This window comes from Salvelinus alpinus, chromosome 5, assembly GCF_045679555.1.
Source record: "Salvelinus alpinus chromosome 5, SLU_Salpinus.1, whole genome shotgun sequence".
In the NCBI taxonomy this organism is placed as follows: domain Eukaryota; kingdom Metazoa; phylum Chordata; class Actinopteri; order Salmoniformes; family Salmonidae; genus Salvelinus; species Salvelinus alpinus.
Genome location: NC_092090.1, coordinates 71,809,747 through 71,831,727, shown reverse-complemented (window position 1 = coordinate 71,831,727; position 21,981 = coordinate 71,809,747). Strand labels below are relative to the sequence as shown.

Sequence of the window (21,981 nt, the reverse complement as noted above, 5' to 3'; positions counted from 1 at the left end):
TACAGCTAGTGTTAGATAATGTACCCAACTACAGCTAGTGTTAGATACTGTACCCAACTACAGCTAGTGTTAGACACTGTACCCAACTACAGCTAGTGTTAGATAATGTACCCAACTACAGCTAGTGTTAGATACTGTACCCAACTACAGCTAGTGTTAGATACTGTACCCTACTACAGCTAGTGTTAGATACTGTACCCAACTACAGCTAGTGTTAGATACTGTACCCAACTACAGCTAGTGTTAGATACTGTACCCAACTACAGCTAGTGTTAGATACTGTACCCAACTACAGCTAGTGTTAGACACTGTACCCAACTACAGCTAGTGTTAGATACTGTACCCTACTACAGCTAGTGTTAGATACTGTACCCAACTACAGCTAGTGTTAGATACTGTACCCAACTACAGCTAGTGTTAGATACTGTACCCAACTACAGCTAGTGTTAGATACTGTACCCAACTACAGCTAGTGTTAGATACTGTACCCAACTACAGCTAGTGTTAGACACTGTACCCAACTACAGCTAGTGTTAGATACTGTACCCTACTACAGCTAGTGTTAGATACTGTACCCAACTACAGCTAGTGTTAGATACTGTACCCAACTACAGCTAGTGTTAGACACTGTACCCTACTACAGCTAGTGTTAGATACTGTACCCAACTACAGCTAGTGTTAGATACTGTACCCAACTACAGCTAGTGTTAGATACTGTACCCAACTACAGCTAGTGTTAGATACTGTACCCAACTACAGCTAGTGTTAGATACTGTACCCAACTACAGCTAGTGTTAGATACTGTACCCAACTACAGCTAGTGTTAGATACTGTACCCAACTACAGCTAGTGTTAGATACTGTACCCAACTACAGCTAGTGTTAGATACTGTACCCTACTACAGCTAGTGTTAGATACTGTACCCAACTACAGCTAGTGTTAGACACTGTACCCAACTACAGCTAGTGTTAGATACTGTACCCAACTACATCTAGTGTTAGATACTGTACCCAACTACAGCTAGTGTTAGATACTGTACCCAACTACAGCTAGTGTTAGACACTGTACCCAACTACAGCTAGTGTTAGATACTGTACCCAACTACATCTAGTGTTAGATACTGTACCCTACTACAGCTAGTGTTAGACACTGTACCCTACTACAGCTAGTGTTAGATACTGTACCCAACTACAGCTAGTGTTAGATACTGTACCCAACTACATCTAGTGTTAGATACTGTACCCAACTACAGCTAGTGTTAGATACTGTACCCAACTACAGCTAGTGTTAGATACCGTACCCAACTACAGCTAGTGTTAGACACTGTACCCAACTACAGCTAGTGTTAGATACTGTACCCAACTACAGCTAGTGTTAGACACTGTACCCTACTACAGCTAGTGTTAGATACTGTACCCAACTACGGCTAGTGTTAGACACTGTACCCAACTACAGCTAGTGTTAGATACTGTACCCTACTACATCTAGTGTTAGACACTGTACCCAACTACAGCTAGTGTTAGATACTGTACCCTACTACAGCTAGTGTTAGGCACTGTACCCAACTACAGCTAGTGTTAGATACTGTACCCAACTACAGCTAGTGTTAGATACTGTACCCAACTACATCTAGTGTTAGATACTGTACCCAACTACAGCTAGTGTTAGATACTGTACCCAACTACAGCTAGTGTTAGATACTGTACCCAACTACAGCTAGTGTTAGACACTGTACCCAACTACAGCTAGTGTTAGATACTGTACCCAACTACAGCTAGTGTTAGACACTGTACCCTACTACAGCTAGTGTTAGATACTGTACCCAACTACAGCTAGTGTTAGACACTGTACCCAACTACAGCTAGTGTTAGATACTGTACCCAACTACAGCTAGTGTTAGATACTGTACCCAACTACAGCTAGTGTTAGATACTGTACCCAACTACAGCTAGTGTTAGATACTGTACCCAACTACAGCTAGTGTTAGATACTGTACCCAACTACAGCTAGTGTTAGACACTGTACCCAACTACAGCTAGTGTTAGACACTGTACCCTACTACAGCTAGTGTTAGACACTGTACCCAACTACAGCTAGTGTTAGATACTGTACCCAACTACAGCTAGTGTTAGATACTGTACCCAACTACAGCTAGTGTTAGATACTGTACCCAACTACAGCTAGTGTTAGATAATGTACCCAACTACAGCTAGTGTTAGATACTGTACCCAACTACAGCTAGTGTTAGACACTGTACCCAACTACAGCTAGTGTTAGATACTGTACCCAACTACAGCTAGTGTTAGATACTGTACCCTACTACAGCTAGTGTTAGATACTGTACCCAACTACAGCTAGTGTTAGATACTGTACCCAACTACAGCTAATGTTAGATACTGTACCCAACTACAGCTAGTGTTAGATACTGTACCCAACTACAGCTAGTGTTAGACACTGTACCCAACTACAGCTAGTGTTAGATACTGTACCCTACTACAGCTAGTGTTAGATACTGTACCCAACTACAGCTAGTGTTAGATACTGTACCCAACTACAGCTAGTGTTAGATACTGTACCCAACTACAGCTAGTGTTAGATACTGTACCCAACTACAGCTAGTGTTAGATACTGTACCCAACTACAGCTAGTGTTAGATACTGTACCCAACTACAGCTAGTGTTAGATACTGTACCCAACTACAGCTAGTGTTAGATACTGTACCCAACTACAGCTAGTGTTAGATACTGTACCCAACTACAGCTAGTGTTAGATACTGTACACAACTACAGCTAGTGTTAGATACTGTACCCTACTACAGCTAGTGTTAGACACTGTACCCAACTACAGCTAGTGTTAGATACTGTACCCAACTACAGCTAGTGTTAGATACTGTACCCTACTACAGCTAGTGTTAGATACTGTACCCAACTACAGCTAGTGTTAGATACTGTACCCTACTACAGCTAGTGTTAGATACTGTACCCTACTACAGCTAGTGTTAGATACTGTACCCAACTACAGCTAGTGTTAGACACTGTACCCAACTACAGCTAGTGTTAGATACTGTACCCAACTACAGCTAGTGTTAGATACTGTACCCTACTACAGCTAGTGTTAGATACTGTACCCAACTACAGCTAGTGTTAGATACTGTACCCAACTACAGCTAGTGTTAGATACTGTACCCAACTACAGCTAGTGTTAGATACTGTACCCAACTACAGCTAGTGTTAGATACTGTACCCAACTACAGCTAGTTTTAGACACTGTACCCTACTACAGCTAGTGTTAGATACTGTACCCAACTACAGCTAGTGTTAGATACTGTACCCAACTACAGCTAGTGTTAGATACTGTACCCTACTACAGCTAGTGTTAGATACTGTACCCAACTACAGCTAGTGTTAGACACTGTACCCAACTACAGCTAGTGTTAGATACTGTACCCAACTACACCTAGTGTTAGATACTGTACCCTACTACAGCTAGTGTTAGATACTGTACCCAACTACAGCTAGTGTTAGATACCGTACCCAACTACAGCTAGTGTTAGATACTGTATCCTACTACAGCTAGTGTTAGATACTTTACCCAACTAGAGCTAGTGTTAGATACTGTACCCTACTACAGCTAGTGTTACTAACTGTATGTCCCTAACTGTAGTAAACAGTGTCTAACCAGCAGTGTTGGGGAAGCATCTCTGAAAATATAGTTTACCAAGCTACCAATTACACTGAAAGAAGTTAAGCTACATGAAAGCTACCCTTAAAAAGGCATTCACTACATCCAAACTACTAAATCTGAAATGTCATAGATAAGAAATTGCAAGAACTTATCACTTTGGAGTCAGATTGACAGAATTACAGAATGTGTAAGTTAGTCTATTAAACACAAAAACTGAATTTCAAGTGAGAATCAGGTAGGTCTGATGCAGAAAAATAAAGGAAATTCTTACCGACTTCTCCCATATTTTATTTTATTTTATTATTGCAAATAAAGTAGTGTGTAGTTCTAGTAGTTAGCTACACCGCTACATGGCAGAAAAGTAATTAACTACTGAAAACACTACCAAGATTATAATTTAGTTCAACTACTACCAAGCTACTGCAAAATGGAGTTAAATTACAAGTTAAACTACATGTACTCCCCAGCACTGTTCACCGGTGATAACAGTCTATTTTGGGCACCCAGTGAAGGGCTATGCCAGCTGTTTTCAAAGTGCTATTTTAGCTTCAGAGGACGATCGAACGAAAGACAGGATATATCTGGGAAGTTTCCCACACAGCCCCACTGACGAGCTTCCACAGCCTCTGAGTGGCTACCAATAATTCATTGAATTGGGAATTGAGCCAATCACTGATACCAGCTGGCACACTCTAGGATCAAACATGGGTCTAATCAAAATGGTTGGCATGAAGATGTGAAACCCCTGCACTGTGTGGCTGGCTACTACTGTACACTGCCAGACACAGAGCAAACAGAGCTGCTCCTGTGCTCTGTACCCACTGCCCCTCAATACTTATTGCCAGGACCTCCTGGGCACCACCGTTTTCAAGGCTCCAGCAACACTCACAGGCACCATCTGTGCTAATCTTATAAAGAGCTGTGTCACTTAGGAGTTACGCCTGGAATAGGTCTTAAAGCTGGAATCTGTAGCGTTGAAACTGCCACGTCCGTTTGCGATATTACAACAACAAAGACTTTACTTCAAACAACGAACACAGATTTTTTCCCCTCAGACATCATTACATGTGCATAGAACTGCAGAGCATGTACTACTACTTATTTGACCAAGATGTTGGATGCTTCTTTCCTTCCTTCATAAACAAATCAAAAACAATTACAAATGCGTCTGAGGGCCAACAGTTGCGCTGTTTCATCTTTCGTGGATTTTAGCTTCAATTCTCAGACCTCAGTTAAAGCATTGCCTTGGGATTAGGGTTGCAAAATTCCTGAGACTTTCAATAAATTCCCTGGTTTTCCCGAAATCCCAGTTGGAGGCTTACCGGAACCATGAGGGAATATGCAGGAAATCCGGAATCCTTCAACCAGGATTTCAGGAAAACCACACACTCCTTTCTCCGGCCCCACACTGGCCCCTCATCAGCCCCACACACTCCTCTCTCCGGCCCCACACTGGCCCCTCATCAGCCCCACACACTCCTCTCTCCGGCCCCACACTGGCCCCTCATCAGCCCCACACACTCCTCTCTCCGGCCCCACATTGGCCCCTCATCAGCCCCACACACTCCTCTCTCCGGCCCCACATTGGCCCCTCATCAGCCCCACACACTCCTCTCTCCGGCCCCACACTGGCCTCTCATCAGCCCCACACACTCCTCTCTCCGGCCCCACACTGGCCTCTCATCAGTCCCACACAATCTCTCTCTCTCTCTCTCTCTCTCTCTCTCTCTCTCTCTCTCTCTCTCTCTCTCTCTCTCTCTCTCTCTCTCTCTCTCTCTCTCTCTCTCTCTCTCTCTCTCTCTCTCTCTCTCTCTCTCTCTCTCTCTCTCTCGCCCCACACTGGCCCCTGTTCAGCCATGTTGTGATGCTGTTATCACTGTTGTAGAATGAAATCTCATCAGAGAGAAAGCCAGTCACAGCCAAGCCCAACACAAACCAGAGGAGAGGATTGATTAAAATAAAATTTAAACCAGCTGTGGTCAACTCTGTTTCAGAGCTCTTCGTCGCCCTGTTTCCCAATAATTCAGGAGTGGAATAGGGTTCATTTGGCAAATAAAATACAAAATAACAGAAATTGGATACATACAGTATGTAAGGGCCAAGCCAAACCACAAACTGTATGTTTTATATCTTAGTTATTTGACCATTGGAAAATATTATTTTCTGGGACTGATTTGTTTTCATTTATTGATGTTCTGCACAACATAGTTCTCCTGTTTGCTCTCTCAACAGAATGTCATTACCATGACATTTCTACCCAATTTCTTTTCTTGGCATTAGAACATAAAAATGTTAGACATTTATGGAAACAATTTGAGATTGTCCCATTCATGACAATAATATCTAGAGAAAGGTTTATTTTTATGTGGTGTGGCAGACGGCAGGGAGAGGTAAGGCGAGTTGTAATTGAGGGGAGATATCTTGCAGGTCGCTGGCTCCACCGCCGAGCCTTATATGGACTTCCTGCCCCAACGAGGGGCTACTGTAGGTGGTTAAGCCAAGGAGTTCTTGGGGATAAAGGAGGCAGCAGCCTGCACAAAGGGGCAGAGGAGGAGCGATAGCTGTAAGAGCGATAGCTGTGATTACCTGTGGTGACCTGGACTGTCGGATTACCCCCCTTGTGTACCGGACCGGATTGGCTGATGACCCCAGTGTGAGGAGTACCCCTGGAAAATGGAACGGACAATGAGAACGGCTTGTGAACTGTGAGGTGATTGGTGCATTTCCCCAGTGTACCAAGTCCCCTAATAAACTTCCCATTTGCATTCTAATTGTGCTAATTGTGCCTGTTTGTTATTGAACTTGGTGACGTGGAAACCTGCTATAGTTGAGCCTGCTATAGTGGTTTATACAAGGGAATCCAATAACATCACAAGCACAATGACAATAATGAATGAAAACAGATAAGTAGATAATTATATTTAATCTAATCATCTGTTTTTTATTCAATGTTACAAAAGTGGTCTGTATTATCCTCATCTGGGGCCAAACACAAGGCATATAAACACGACTAACTCAGCCACCCTTCCAAAAGACATAAACACTTTTTAGACTGCTACTGACTTTCTCTCACCCTCACCTCCTTTAACAGCGTTTACCACTAATACTGTACACTCCACTCCTCTACAAATAATGCTCACATTGCCACTCATGGGAACTGTCTCTGAAATTGAATACTTTCTCTAAAACCCAGTGGAAAGGAGCTGAATCCATCCATTCAATCCGATCCATTGTGCATCTGCAATGTAGTGAAACTATATGAAATTGGTAACTGAGTGTCATATGGGGAAGCTACACTGAGTGTACTAAAAAGTAAAAACACCTTCCTAATACCCCTTGCCCTTTACCATCAGAACAGTTCATCAGGGCGTGGACTCTACAAGATGCTGGCCCGTGTTGACTCCAATGCTTCCCACAGTAGTGTCAAGTTGGCTGGATGTCCTTTGGGTGGTGGACCATTCTTGATACACACGGGAAACTGTTGAGCGTGAAAAACCCATACCCTGTTCAAAAGCACTTAAATAGTTTGTCTTGTCCAGTCACCCTCTGAATGGCACACATACACAATCCATGTCTCAATTGTCTCAAGGCTTAACAATCCTTCTTTAACCTGTCTCCTCCCATTCATCTACACTGATTGAAGTGGATTTAACAAGTGACATCAATATGGGATCATAGACTGGCCAGGTGAATCCAGTTGAAAGCTGTGTCATGGATATGTCATGTTCTTAATGTTTTGTACACTCAGTGTATATAAGAAGGCTGTGAGTGACAGAGGCTGTGACAACTGTCAGAGAGCCTACAAGGTAGGACCGGGTAGGACAGGGTAGGACAGAAAGGCTGATTGTCACATAAGGTGGTCTCAGTAGACCTGTTCCCTGAGCTAGGTGGGATAGAAACAGTTTTTAAACGAAGACGTTTTCCCACCAACTTTGTGCCGACTTTTCTTTATATATAAAAGATATTGCCAGCAACAAATACCTATACTTTTATTTCCACCAACCGACTTACGCCTCGATCACACAGACAGCGTCATTGCATTTTGGTACACCAGAAGTCCATTCATTTCCAATGGAGCGCTACGTTTGCCTTGCAGCATGGTGTTGGAGGCAGTTGCAGTGCGTTCTATAGTATATGGTGCATACATTGGATTTATCTAACATTATGCGTCAAACTGTATACGTAAACAGCTTGACAGAAATGGTAGCAGGAGGGGAATGTTGAACTTTTGTTGCACACATATCCAGATGATTCTGCATACCATTTTGCGCGTTGACGCTGTCTGTGTGATCAAGGTGTTAGTCATGATTGCGTAAAGTTCTGCCTACAGCTTAGTATGAAATGGAGCCGTAATGCTGAGGTGCATTGGCACACACTATGCTCTAGCACCTTGAACATGCCTACATCTTCATTGCGCATAATGGTATGCAGCTTCATCTGGATATACAGTGCCTTCGGAAAGTATTCAGACACCTTGACTTTTTGCACATTTTATTAGGTTACAGCCTTATTTTAAAATTGATTAAATAATTTTTTCCCCTCATCAATCTACACACAACACCCCATAATGTCAAAGCAGGTTTTTAGACATGTTTGCTAATTTATATAAAAAGAAAAATGAAATATGACATTTACATAAGTATTCAGATCCTTTATTCAGTACTTTGCTGAAGCACCTTTGGCAGCAATTACAGCCTCGAGTCTTTTTGGGTATGACGATACAAGCTTGGCACACCTGTATTTGAGGAGCTTCACCCATTCTTCTCTGCAGATCCACTCAAGATCTTTCAGGTTGAGTTCAAGTCCGGGTTCTGGCTGGGCCACTCAAGGGCATCCAGAGACTTGTGCTGAAGCCACTCCTGTGTTGTTTTGGCTGTGTGCGTAGGGTAGTTGTCCTGTTGGAAGGTGAACCTTCACCCCAGTCTGAGGTCCTGAGCGCTCTGGAGCAGGTTTTCACCAAGGACCTCTCTGTACTTTGCTCCATTAATCTTTGCCTTGATCCTGACTAATCTCCCAGTCCCTGCCGCTGAAAAACACTCCCTCACCATGATGCTGCCACCACCATGCTTCACCATAGGGATAGTGCCAGGTTCAAACTTGGTTTCTTCAGACCAGAGAATCTTGTTTCTCATGGTCTGAGTGTCTTTAAGTGCCTTTTGGCAAACTCGAAGCGGGCTGTCATGTGCCTTTTAATAAGAACTGGCTTCCATCTGACCACTCTACCATAAAGGCCTGATTGGTAATAATGTAAGTAGGGTGGTTGGTCGGGGTGGATTGGTGGGCGTATAACGCAAGGTTGCTAGTTCGAATCTCATCGTGGACAACTTTAGCATTTTAGCTAATTAGCAACTTTTCAACTACTTACTACTTTTTAGCTGCTTTGCAACTACTTAGCATGTAAGCTAACTCTTCCCTTAACCCTAACCTTAACCCTTTAACCTAACTCCTAAACCTAACCATAACCTTAACCCTAACCCCTAACCCCTAGCCTAGCTAACGTTAGTCAGCTAGCTAATATTAGCCACCTAGCTAGTTTTTGTAACATATCATACGTTTTACAAATTCGCAACACATTATACGTTTTGCAAATTCGTAACATATTGTACGTTTTGCAATTTGTACTTATAATCATACGAAATGGGTGATGGACATCCACAAATTAATTAATAACGTATCATACTAAATGGAGTGTCTTGTATTTACATACAGAATAATATGAAATGCTCTGAGACCAGGTTGTGATTTCATGCACATGCTGCAGACTTTTGGCTGCACAGACCAGTAACATAATTAAACAAAAATATGGCATTCTATTTGTTAAAAAAACAAACATTTTATTTGTCTTAAAATGTTTCTTAGTGTCACGTTTCTGACCTTAGTTACTTTGTTTTGTCTTTATTTTGTTGGTCAGGGCGTGAGTTGGGTGGGTATATTCTATGTTGTCTGTTTCTATGTTGGGTTTTCTAGTTTGGCCTGATATGGTTCTCAATCAGAGGCAGTTGTCATTCATTGTCTCTGATTGGGAACCATATTTAGGTAGCCTGTTTTCACTGTTGGTTTGTGGGTGTTTGTTTCCTGTGTCAGTGTTTGTGCCACACGGGACTGTTTTCGGTTAGATTCTCTTTGTTATTTTGTATTGTGTCATGTTCAGTTGTTTCTATTAAAACATGGACACTTACCACGCTACGTTTTGGTCCGATCCCTGCTACACCTCCTCTTCAGACGAAGAAAAATTAATAATGGATTCCTTTATAATGGTGTATATTCAATAGATTTATTCAAATAGACGTCCACCCACATCGATCCACATCTACTCCCACACTTGCCAGCATGTGCACGGGAGATATAAATGGCTTATCCTGGCAAGAATGTGGTTAAAATGGGACTCTATGAATTGGGCTCTAAAAAACATTGCCTGATTTTTTTTTTACAGTAAAGGCTTTCTGTAAAGGGTATGAGTGAGGTGACAGCATCCACTCTGCAGGAGAGCCCTGTGCCTAGTGCTCAGTAAGTCCCAGGGCAGATATGAAGTATATTTATGGAGTGTCCTGCAGAGCCATGGCCCACAGCACGCACTGAGCTGCACGACTGCCCAGTAACGATTAACTCTGACATTTCTCCGGCCAGAATCCACTGGGATTAAATATTTGCTGGCTCATTTAATATGAATGTGAATTAATGGTCAATCATGCCACGTCTAGACTTGACAGTTCATGCAGCTTTTGTATTCTGATCATGGAGATCATGGAATTTCGAACACGTCATGCGTATACCCCTACATTTAAATGTGTCTTCCATGTCCATGTTGTGTCTGGATTCCCTTTTTAATGTATTGAAATGCCAGTATGCATTCTGCCAACGGTGGAACAGGATAAATCTGATAAGAACACAAGAACAACTTGATGGCAGGAGCCATTTACTGTAGCTATCTAGCCAGTGAAACCCTGTAGCTAGCCAGCAAGTTAGCTAGCAAAGCTAAAGGGATTGCAAACAGGTTAGCATAACTCTAGCCAAACAAAAATCATTTTTTGTAAATAAGCTAGCTGGCTAGCCGTTTTGAAGCCAGTAAACACGTTCCTCACACACTAGGAACATATTTCCTCTAACGTTTAATGAAAAAAGGTGCCTCACTTCCAAAACACAAATTTTCTGGAGACTTGTGGGCAGAGTGCTGATGACGTCATCCCAAAAATGTGCTTTTGGTAGCCTGATTGCATCCAGACTGAGGATACATTTTTCCCTGACCACCTTCTGAAGTGGCCAGCCAGATATGAACACAATCCAACCACAATACTCGAGGAGGTTCTCACTTCAAGGGCCTCTTATAGCTCATATAAACATTGTAAACTCACGGCAAGTCATAGAACCCCAACTGGCAATTAGAGAATGTAAGGACACCTGTCACTCTCTGCCCCCCTACATACAAAACCTGTCTGTGTGACCTCTGCATCCACTCTTATTACGGTCATTTGAACCTGCAAATTAGAAATGCTCTTCTCAGGTGGAGTTTGTAGTTCAATTTCATTTTTTCCATTGTGTGCTTATAAATAATTAATAGGGCGATTGCAAGCGTGTGTGTGCATGTGTGCGTATGCATGTGTGTATACTGTAACATTCTGCCATCTGCCACCAGTTATGTGCCCTTTATCTTTCTCCCCAACCATCCCCAAAATATGCCCATGAGTTTTTTGCCCCTGGCCTACATGCCAATTCCAGTATGTAGAAAAATGCTAGGCAGATGGTTAGAAAGTGAAAATAAGGAGGAAGTGCATGAGGGGAAGTACTTTGAGTACCTTTATATGTACTGTAGTACCTTTTATGAAGGTCTGCCTCTAAGTCAAGGTTACCCCCCCTCCCCTCTGAATGCTCTGACCTCAACACCTTAATCGCTCAAGGCATCGGGTGTAAACACAAGCCGTATAATGGCCATAGCGTGACTCAGAGAACAGATAGGGACACTCTTTTTTCACCACCCACTAAGGTGGTGCTCTGAAAGAGTGACAGAGTTTTTCCTATTCCATCAAATCGATATTGGCTTTTTTGTACGTTTTACAAAAGTACAGACTCAGAGCTTCAAAATGGTATACGATACATTGCAGTTGGGGGAAACATGGGAAAGTAATGCTTATTTGAAATGTGCTAACTTGTTATTCCAACTTATAGACAAGTTCCAGAAGGTTTTACACATTTGCTGAAAAGGTATTTTTTTGTATGCTCATTCAGCATAGTTCATGTGATGTCCAGAGATGCCTGAGTATATTTTCAAACAAAAATATACATTTTTGGCTAAGTATAGTCACTTGAAAGTTTGTTGCATTTGCATGCATTTTTTGTAAACCAACATTTTTGTATTTTTTTTCTTCAGAAATATGTTATTTGGGGTCTCCTTGAGCAGTCCTATCACTACTGATGTTTTTATGCAAGGAAAACTGGGCCTGGGTTTCTAATGGTTAAGTAAAAGGTTCTCTGTCATTTGCTTTTCGTCTGCTCAGCATTCTTGTTATGTTGTGTCATGTCGCTCCAGTTCACATTGACAGTGTTCAATATTCCAAGAATCATCTTTGTTTGTCTCTGTCATGGATGCTGTGTTTGCCCTTTGCTTAAAGATTTACCGCAGTGAGAGTTGTTTTATACAAGAGCCTTCTGAGTTCTTTTTTCGACTCTCTCCTTATTTGCAATCGAATTTCAGAGTTTTGTTCATCTCCTCATGCTCTGCTTCTACTGGACATTCCACTGAGTTCAAAACTTGGTCCACTTCTTCCGTGACAACAACACTGTTGATCTCCGTTTCTTCCTCATCACTGTCATCAGAAATCATCAGAAATGACAATGTTGTTTTTACCCAAGTCAACGATTTCCTCGTCATCTGATTCACTTTCAGAGTCAGAGTCAAGAGCGAGTCACCCTGTCGTCCTCCAGAGAGTAGTCCATCACAACATTCTCCTACTGAGCTTTGTCAATAGCGCCAGTTAAATTCAGGGCAGTGATGTTGTTGAGAGCTGTAGCAACACGTTTGCAGTTGTCCATTGCTATTATCTTTAAAAAAAAATCTGCGGTAGACTACTGATCAGGAAACCCCCATTATGTCTGTGGCATTGCAGACCAATCAGTAATCATCTCTCAGCATGACCAGACCCTCCATTATCTCAGCCAATCAAGGCTAGCCAGGAAGAAACCTTTTTTTCTCTGTAAGAAATAAACTAGGCTCGTAATTTAAAATGTTTACAGATCACCAAAGAGTTTGCTATTAGGCCCATATATTTCTATGTCTTCTATGATGTACAGTGGGGAGAACAAGTATTTGATACACTGCCGATTTTGCAGGTTTTCCTACTTACAAAGCATGTAGAGGTCTGTAATTTTTATCATAGGTACACTTCAACTGTGAGAGACGGAATCTAAAACAAAAATCCAGAAAATCACATTGTATGATTTTTAAGTAATTAATTTGCATTTTATTGCATGACATAAGTATTTGATCACCTACCAACCAGTAAGAATTCCGGCTCTCACAGACCTGTTAGTTTTTCTTTAAGAAGCCCTCCTGTTCTCCACTCATTACCTGTATTAACTGCACCTGTTTGAACTCGTTACCTGTATAAAAGACACCTGTCCACAACCTCAATCAAACAGACTCCAACCTCTCCACAATGGCCAAGACCAGAGAGCTGTGTAAGGACATCAGGGATAAAATTGTAAACCTGCACAAGGCTGGGATGGGCTACAGGACAATAGGCAAGCAGCTTGGTGAGAAGGCAACAACTGTTGGCGCAATTATTAGAAAATGGAAGAAGTTCAAGATGATGGTCAATCACCCTCGGTCTGGGGCTCCATGCAAGATCTCACCTCGTGGGGCATCAATGATCATGAGGAAGGTGAGGGATCAGCCAGAACTACACGGCAGGACCTGGTCAATGACCTGAAGAGAGCTGGGACCACAGTCTCAAAGAAAACCATTAGTAACACACTACGCCGTCATGGATTAAAATCCTGCAGCGCACGCAAGGTCCCCCTGCTCAAGCCAGCGCATGTCCAGGCCCGTCTGAAGTTTGCCAATGACCATCTGGATGATCCAGAGGAGGAATGGGAGAAGGTCATGTGGTCTGTTGAGACAAAAATAGAGCTTTTTGGTCTAAACTTCACTCGCCGTGTTTGGAGGAAGAAGAAGGATGAGTACAACCCCAAGATCACCATCCCAACCGTGAAGCATGGAGGTGGAAACATCATTCTTTTGGGATGCTTTTCTGCAAAGGGGACAGGACGACTGCACCGTATTGAGGGGAAGATGGATGGGGCCATGTATCGCGAGATCTTGGCCAACAACCTCCTTCCCTCAGTAAGAGCATTGAAGATGGGTCGTGGCTGGGTCTTCCAGCATGACAACGACCCGAAACACACAGCCAGGGCAACTAAGGAGTGGCTCCGTAAGAAGCATCTCAAGGTCCTGGAGTGGCCTAGCCAGTCTCCAGACCTGAACCCAATAGAAAATCTTTGGAGGGAGCTGAAAGTCCATATTGCCCAGCGACAGCCCCGAAACCTGAAGGATCTGGAGAAGGTCTGTATGGAGGAGTGGGCCAAAATCCCTGCTGCAGTGTGTGCAAACCTGGTCAAGAACTACAGGAAACGTATGATCTCTGTAATTGCAAACAAAGGTTTCTGTACCAAATATTAAGTTCTGCTTTTCTGATGTATCAAATACTTATGTCATGCAATAAAATGCAAATTAATTACTTAAAAATCATACAATGTGATTTTCTGGATTTTTGTTTTAGATTCCGTCTCTCACAGTTGAAGTGTACCTATGATAAAAATTACAGACCTCTACATGCTTTGTAAGTAGGAAAACCTGCAAAATCGGCAGTGTATCAAATACTTGTTCTCCCCACTGTATATAAAGTGTAATATTGGGATGCAAATGCTAAACTGAATACATTTCAACTCTATATCTGACATGGTATATAGGTGTCTTCTTTTTTTAAGCTCATAGCCATGTGTGTGAGGTGTATACTTTTGTTTCAAAGTAGATTTGTTTAATACTACCAAGAAACACTCTGTGTGACCCTGATTTATCCAACTGCAGTAAAAGGTTAACTAGACTGCTGCGGGGTGGAACTCCTATGTTTCCCCTCCCCATCCAGTGTTTCCATTCCAATCTCATTTAGAAGATATAATGAAGCCTGTAGAGCTCAGAGCTGGTTGGAACAGAGAGGACCACCCACAGTTGGATTTAGAATGAACTGAAGGCAACAACCACCACAGCCCAAAGCTTTTCATCCACTCTAATCAGAGATGTATTAGAAAGATGTATTTCAATTACTTTTGAGCATTTTGTAATTTTGTATTTCACCGGCCTTAACTACAATCCAATGTATTTCGTAACAAGATACTTTCGAGACCTGTAATTAGTATTTTCAAAATACAAAATACTTTTTTATAACTTTATTTAAGCGGTTCACAATTTCACCTTGCATTGGTATCAGAAGTCTAAGGGCATTATGATGTGATAAGAGTGTCTTCTAAATTACCAATACGTAAATGAAAATGTAAAAACTAACATTAAAGCATGCTGGGTATTGTGTTAATGAGCTCCGCCCCGAAACAAGGTCAATAATATTACCCAGTGTGCTTTCTAATTGTTTATTATTTTGGTAATTTAGTAGACACTCTTATCCAGAGCGACTTACAGTCAGTGCATTCAACTGAGGTAGATAAACAACCACATTTCACAGCCCTAGCAAGTAAAACACTTTTAGTTAGAGCTACTGAGAATGCTGTTGTAGTGAAGCCGTGTACTTGCAAGTGTATTTATGTAAATACTCTGCTTTGCAAAAGTATTTTGTATTTTAGTTTGATGCATTTGTCTTAATAATAGTGTCTTGTATTTATTTGTGAGATTCATTTTGATGTATCTTTTGGCCATATCTGACCCTAATGTGCTGCTTGCCACTGCTTCTGCTTTTATTGGGTTAGGTTGTTGGTTTATTTGTGTTAGTTCACTTGTTTGCAAGCTGGTGCATGACGGTTGAGTGTTGCCGAAGAGGTGGGGAGATGGTGTGTGTGGTGGGCACTACCCCCAAGCTATAAGACTGGTAAAATAGTTAGTTAAATAGTTAACCAATAGCTACACGGAATGTCTGCATTGATCCTTTTTGCACTAATCTCTTTTGACTCATCAAATACTCTGCTGTTACTATTTATTATCTATTCCGTTGCCTAGTCACTTTATCCCTACCTATATGTACATACGGTATCTACCTCAACTACCTTGTACCCCTTGACTCGATATTGGTACCCCGTGTACATAGCCATGTTATCGTGTGTTATAATTTTTTCTATTTATTCTTTGTGTAATTATTTTTCAATTTTTTTCTTCTATTTCAATGTTTTTTCTCTGCATTGTTGGGAAGGGCCCGAATGGAAGCATTTCACTGTTAGACTACACATGTTGTTCATGAAGCATGTTACAAATAAATTCGATTTTGATTTGATTTAATGCGGCTTATTTTACTTTCAGATGGCGAGCCACAACCTCCTTCACAGACTGTCACGGTAAATGGCTGGAGTGAATAAAAACGTCTTCCATCTGCGTGGCGGTGGAAAGGGCCTCTGTGGAGCTGTGGAGGCGTCAGCCGCAGGTCGATAGCAGGAAAGAAAGCAGTGCTGCTGCAGTGATCGTCTTTCAGTCTCAGCAAATCACCTTTCCTGCCATGGCTCCACCATCAGCTCTCTGCCCTCCTGATGCTTTCTCAGAGGGAATGTAGAGAGACACACACTGGAGACACACTCTCCAGCACTACACACACACCCCTTCATGGGGACAGACCTCATGCAGAGATCCCATACACACACACTCCTTAGCACAAGATACCTTTGTTGTGTGTGTTTTTTTACCTGGTAGGCAATTATTTTTCCCCAACCAGAATTGGATTTGGACTCTCTGTCCTGTGTGATTGAACCTCTTAGTAGCTTTTAGGGGGGTGTTGTCCTGCTCTGCTGCTTTATGGTTGGGTGTCCCTGGGACGTTGTGACTGAGCAGGGGGAGCCAGCATGGCCAGGCCTCTGCTGAAAATCCAACGCTACTTTCGCAGGAAACCTGTGCGCTTCTTCTCCTTCATCCTCCTCTACCTGACAGCTGGGAGCCTGGTGTTCCTGCACTCTGGCTTCGTAGGGGACAGCTCCACGGGGGGAAATGGGGGCCGGGACCCCCTGGTGGCATCTGGGATAGGGAACAGGGTGGCCTCCTCAGACGGCCGGGGGGTAGGAATGATGGGGAGGGTGTTGAAAGATACACGCAGACCCACCCCGCGGAGGTACGGCCCTCCCTGGATGAAAGGGGCTGGTGGGAAGAACTGGGAGGGTAGGGGAGTAGACTACACCAGCAGCTGGAACCGCGCCCTCAAGGGACGCAACGCCAAAGATCTGGACGACGGACGGGGTGAGTCAAAAGTTTATGTTGAGACATTGCTAGTTGTACAGTACCTACAGTACATGGTTGGTATACACTATATACACAAAAGTATGTGGATTTGGCTATTTCAGACACACCCGTTGCTGACAGGTGTATAAAATTGAGCACACATCCATGCAATCTCCATAGACAAACATTGGCAGTAGAATGGCCTTACTGAAGAGCTCAGTGACCTTCAATATGGCACCATCATAGGATGCCACCTTTCCAACAAGTCATTTCTTAAAGTTTCTGCACTACTAGAGCTGCCCCTTTCAACTGTAAGTGTTGTTATTGTGAAGTGGAAACAGAACGGGACCGCCAAGTGTTGAAGCGCATAGCACGTTAAAATCGTCTGTCCTCGGTTGCAGCACTCACTACCGAGTTCCAAACTGCCTCTGGAAGCAACGTCAGCACAAGAACTGTTCGCCTGGAGCTTCATGAAATGGGTTTCCATGGCCGAGCAGCCACGTACAAGCCTAAGATCACCATGCGCAATGCCAAGCATCGGCTGGAGTAGTGTAAAGCTCGCCCCCATTGGACTCTGGAACAGTGGAAACTATTCTCTGGAGTGATTCTCTGGAGTGATTAATCATGCTTCACCATTTGGCATGCCGATGGACTAATCTGAGTTTGGCGGATGCCAGGAAAACACTACCTGCCCGAATGCATAGTGCCAACTGTAAAGTCTGCTGGAGGAAACATTATGGTTGTTTTTCATGGTTCGATCTAGGCCCCTTAGTGCCAGTGAAGGGAAATCTTAACACTACATCATATAATGACATTCTGTGCTTCCAATTTTGTGGCAACATGACAACGCCCCCGTGCACAAAGCGAGGTCCACACAGAAATGGTTTGTCGAGATCGGTGTGGAAGAACTTTACTGGCCTGAACAGAACCCTGACCTCAACCCCATCGAGACCTTTGGGATGAATTGGAACGCCGACTGCGAGCCAGGCCTAATCGCCCAACGTCACTAATACTATTGTGGCTGAATGGAAGCAAGTCCCCGCAGCAATGTTCCAACATCTAGTGGAAAGCCTTCCCAGAAGAGTGGAGGCTGTTACAGCAGAAAGTGGGGGACCAACTCCATATTTATGCCCATGATTTTGGAATTAGATGTTTGACGATCAGGTGTCCACATACTTCTGGTCCTGTAGTGTATTTAACTAGACACCCTCAGCTTGGTTTTATACATAAGAATCATTGTCTCATAAAGTCACCTCTGACTTACAGATTTATGATCTTAATTTGATCACCCTGTTGCAGGAGACCTTTCCTGCAATGCAGTAAATGTAAAACTTGTAGTGTATTCGAGGTTTAAAAGGCTTCTGAAGTTTAACATTTCCACTTTGAAATTTCAGACTTGAATTTCCCTTACGAATAATGTTTCCCCTACAAAAATGTCCATTAATTTTAGTCCACATCATTCACATGGCCTGTTGCTGGCTCAAATTATGATCCTACATCTGTAGCTCCAGTTGACAGGTTTATAGACAATACAGTAATTTATTATTTCACTGCGACAGCCTGAAGAAATACACTATCCGTTTAAGTGACTATCAAACTTAAATGGCCCCTTGAGTGTTCACTGTTCATTATGAAATACACAGTATTCCACATGTACAGACACACAGGCATTTGTGGATAGGCAAATACACATTCACACTCAGAGTGTTGCTCAAGGTTAATGTGGGTATTATTGTGCTGGAGGCCTTGGCAAAACAGCAGCCATTTAAATGTGCTGCAACATTTAAGTGACTGGATATTTAACAAGTAATTATCCCTTTAGGTGATGCCTCTTCAGGACAGGCAGGTCACCAGTAATACAAGTCAGTATTTGACGTTCATCCATGTCTGAGGACGTTGGGAGATGATGTGGAAACTGTCTATTAGGAGCAACAGTGAGCACTGTTACCTTCAAGTAGATTTTGGATTTGCAAGGACATTGTGGATGGGCTTAAGCTCCTACATCTGATTCCGAAGGATGCGTGTTTGAATCCAGCGAAAGAAAGTTGTTTTTGATATTTTTATTTTAAACCTATCCCAAACCTTAACCCTTACCTTAACCATTCAGAGTTCATGTCTAAACTTAACCCTTACAAATGTGGAGTTAATTCCTAAACTTAACCTTTAACACTTAAAAATGTGATGTTTGGAATAACTTAAAAATGTGACGATTAAGACTGTGAGAGCTTGTAGCTCCAGGGAGATGAAGACCTCTCTCCCAGGGAGATCTAGAACCAGGGGCTCAATTAGCTCAGTGATGCCACCCACCCTGGTCCTCCTTGCCCACAGTCAGTCAACACCCATTGAGGGGGATATTCAGAACGTACTGATTTACAGCGATGGCAGGTTTTCCCTATATTTTATTATGTATGTTCACCTACATAATGGAGCTATCCTTAGCAACATCTGGTGTGACATTGTAAATGTGACCTATTTATTGAGATGCCACAGACAAATGACTTGGAATCAAACCACAAAATATCATTTTAAAAAATAAGCTAATTTAAGTATTGTCTCTATCTCTGAAAGTCTCACACTCATAAGCATAGATCTCCAATCTTGGGTAAAATCATGCACTGCTCATTTTCATGGGCCATATGTAGCATGTCCATGGCAATTAACCTTTCCGAAAAAGAGCTAGATTGAGCTCCTGTAAAGTGATGTAGATTAATTTAGAATGGGACTCCACAAAGCTGGCTGCTGTGAGCAGCTGGTAGCAGACTGGGAGTGCCAGAAGTGCACCGCCCAAATCATGTTATCCTTTTCAATGATCTTTACACTCTCCATACTGGACTTTAAAGTATATAGTAGGATTTGTACCAGATGACAGCAGTATAATAATAGAGATAGAATATCTCTATGGTTATTACCTTCGTAGTACAAGGATACCTACATATAGTAAGCCTTTGAATTAGAGAAATAGGTATTACAAGCACAGGCAGTTCCTGAGTGGAATTGATTTGCACAGGGATTGTTTTTGTTACATTCATGTGGTATTCATATGGTACATGATTGTTTTCCATCTTTCTGATTGAGAGAAACACAAACAGGCTTTATATAGTACATGTATTATTGCTACGGATTATCAGATCATACGAGAGGACCTCAGTTTGTCTCCATGTAGTATGTCCTCTCTGTCTAGGAGGTCCTTGCTCTCTCTCTCTCTCTCTCTCTCTCTCTCTCTCTCTCTCTCTCTCTCTCTCTCTCTCTCTCTCTCTCTCTCTCTCTCTCTCTCTCTCTCTCTCTCTCTCTCTCTCTCTCTCTCTCTCTCTCTCTCTCTCTCTCTCTCTCTCTCTCTCTCTCTCTCTCTCTCTCTCTCTTCCTGTCTTCCTCTCCCTCTGTTCTTTCTCTGTGAAGTGGTAACCCCCACAGGACCACAGCAGAGCGCTAGCTGAAAGAGTAATTAGTGCTTTCAAAGCGACGATGCTCCACTTCATCCACAACTCCTATGTGCCACAGTACTCCACCACCCCCACCGCCACCTCATCACATTCCAGGCCCCTGTCATGTTCTCGTCAAGAGCAGCCACACCCAACCCGCTCCCCACCATTCACACAAGGGTACGCACACGTGTGCACATGCAAGCACACGCACGCAAGCACACACACTGTCTGAAAGAAACATTAACCAAATACTGTCTTCCCCTGTATCCAACCACCTCATCTACCCTGTTTCAAGGAGTAATCCAGCAAGGGTATCGTTGTTATCCAGTACAGATTCATTTTATCTGTTGACATCCCTCATGAGGCGAGAACATTACTGTATAGTATATAATAAGATTATATGATACGATAATAACATGATACGAGAGGGGAGACAATAAGCTCATACTATGGTGACAAACTCAGAGAGGCACATTGTTTCTGACATGTCTGTTATTTGTTTGGGAAATCGAGAGTAAAAAACAAAGCTGTTTGAAATGGAACCACTATCCATCACCTGTCAGCACCAGATCTTCTGAATTAGAGAGATGCCTACTGTAACTATCATCACAGCCCTGAATAAAACTCTATACAGGTGGATGAGTGGTCTCCCTACACTCCCTACACTCCTGCCATACATCTGTGTACACACAGTATTTGTTTGTACAGTATAGAATTCACATTTGTGTCTGTTGCTAATCTTCTTGCCACATGACTGTGCTTACATCACAACTTGCAGATAGATATAGTATCTCTGCTTCCTTGTATGGCTGCTGATCGGATTATTTAATTTGATAAACTCAGCACAAAAACGGAAGGTGGAAGGGCAGCCCCATTTGAAGTGCAGTTCAGTTGAGCTAAATCACTGCTTCCCTTTATCATAAAGCAGATTAGTGATCAGTCCACTCTGCTGCTATGTCTGGGAGGAAGATTACTGCAAGGTCCTTACAGAGCACCACATGCTGCCGCTCTACTGCCTTTTAGACCATTACAATTACAGTAATGTGGTGGGTTAGGATGTGCATTGTTCAACGCCCCCAGGGGACAGATGGTGTGGGTTTTGGATTGGTCTATCCAGCATGCTACCTCACAGACAGAGCAGGAAGGAAGTGTGGAAGGATGAACCAGTCCCACTGCAGAAGGACATAACCAGCCTTCCCTCCCTCCCTCCTTACTCACTTCAAATAAGTCAGGGAGGAAGTGTACTGAGTGCCATTGCAGTAGCAGGCCACTAGAAGGAGTTGTGTGTCTTTATAAATAAATCAACATGCTAGTCTGGTGTTGATTCCTTGAGCAGCAACATTGCCCTTCAATATGTCTTCACTGTATGGATCAAATTGATGATTTGGGATTTTACTTGAAAGTTGTTTTACTGATTTACAGAATGTCTCTACAGAATTGACCATGGCTGTAATAATA

General features: G+C 42.7%; 1 protein-coding gene across 1 annotated transcript in view; it reads left to right on the top strand.

The window, feature by feature from the left end:
• The window catches only part of LOC139576697 (sialate:O-sulfotransferase 2-like), a 131,353-nt gene that overhangs the window by 65,317 nt on the left and 44,055 nt on the right, over window positions 1-21,981 (top strand). Inside the window, exon 2 of the mRNA XM_071403040.1 lies at window positions 16,199-17,119. Within this exon, the coding sequence (XP_071259141.1) occupies window positions 16,732-17,119 (388 nt within the window). The 5' untranslated portion in view covers window positions 16,199-16,731. The remainder of the gene's footprint in view (window positions 1-16,198; window positions 17,120-21,981) is intronic.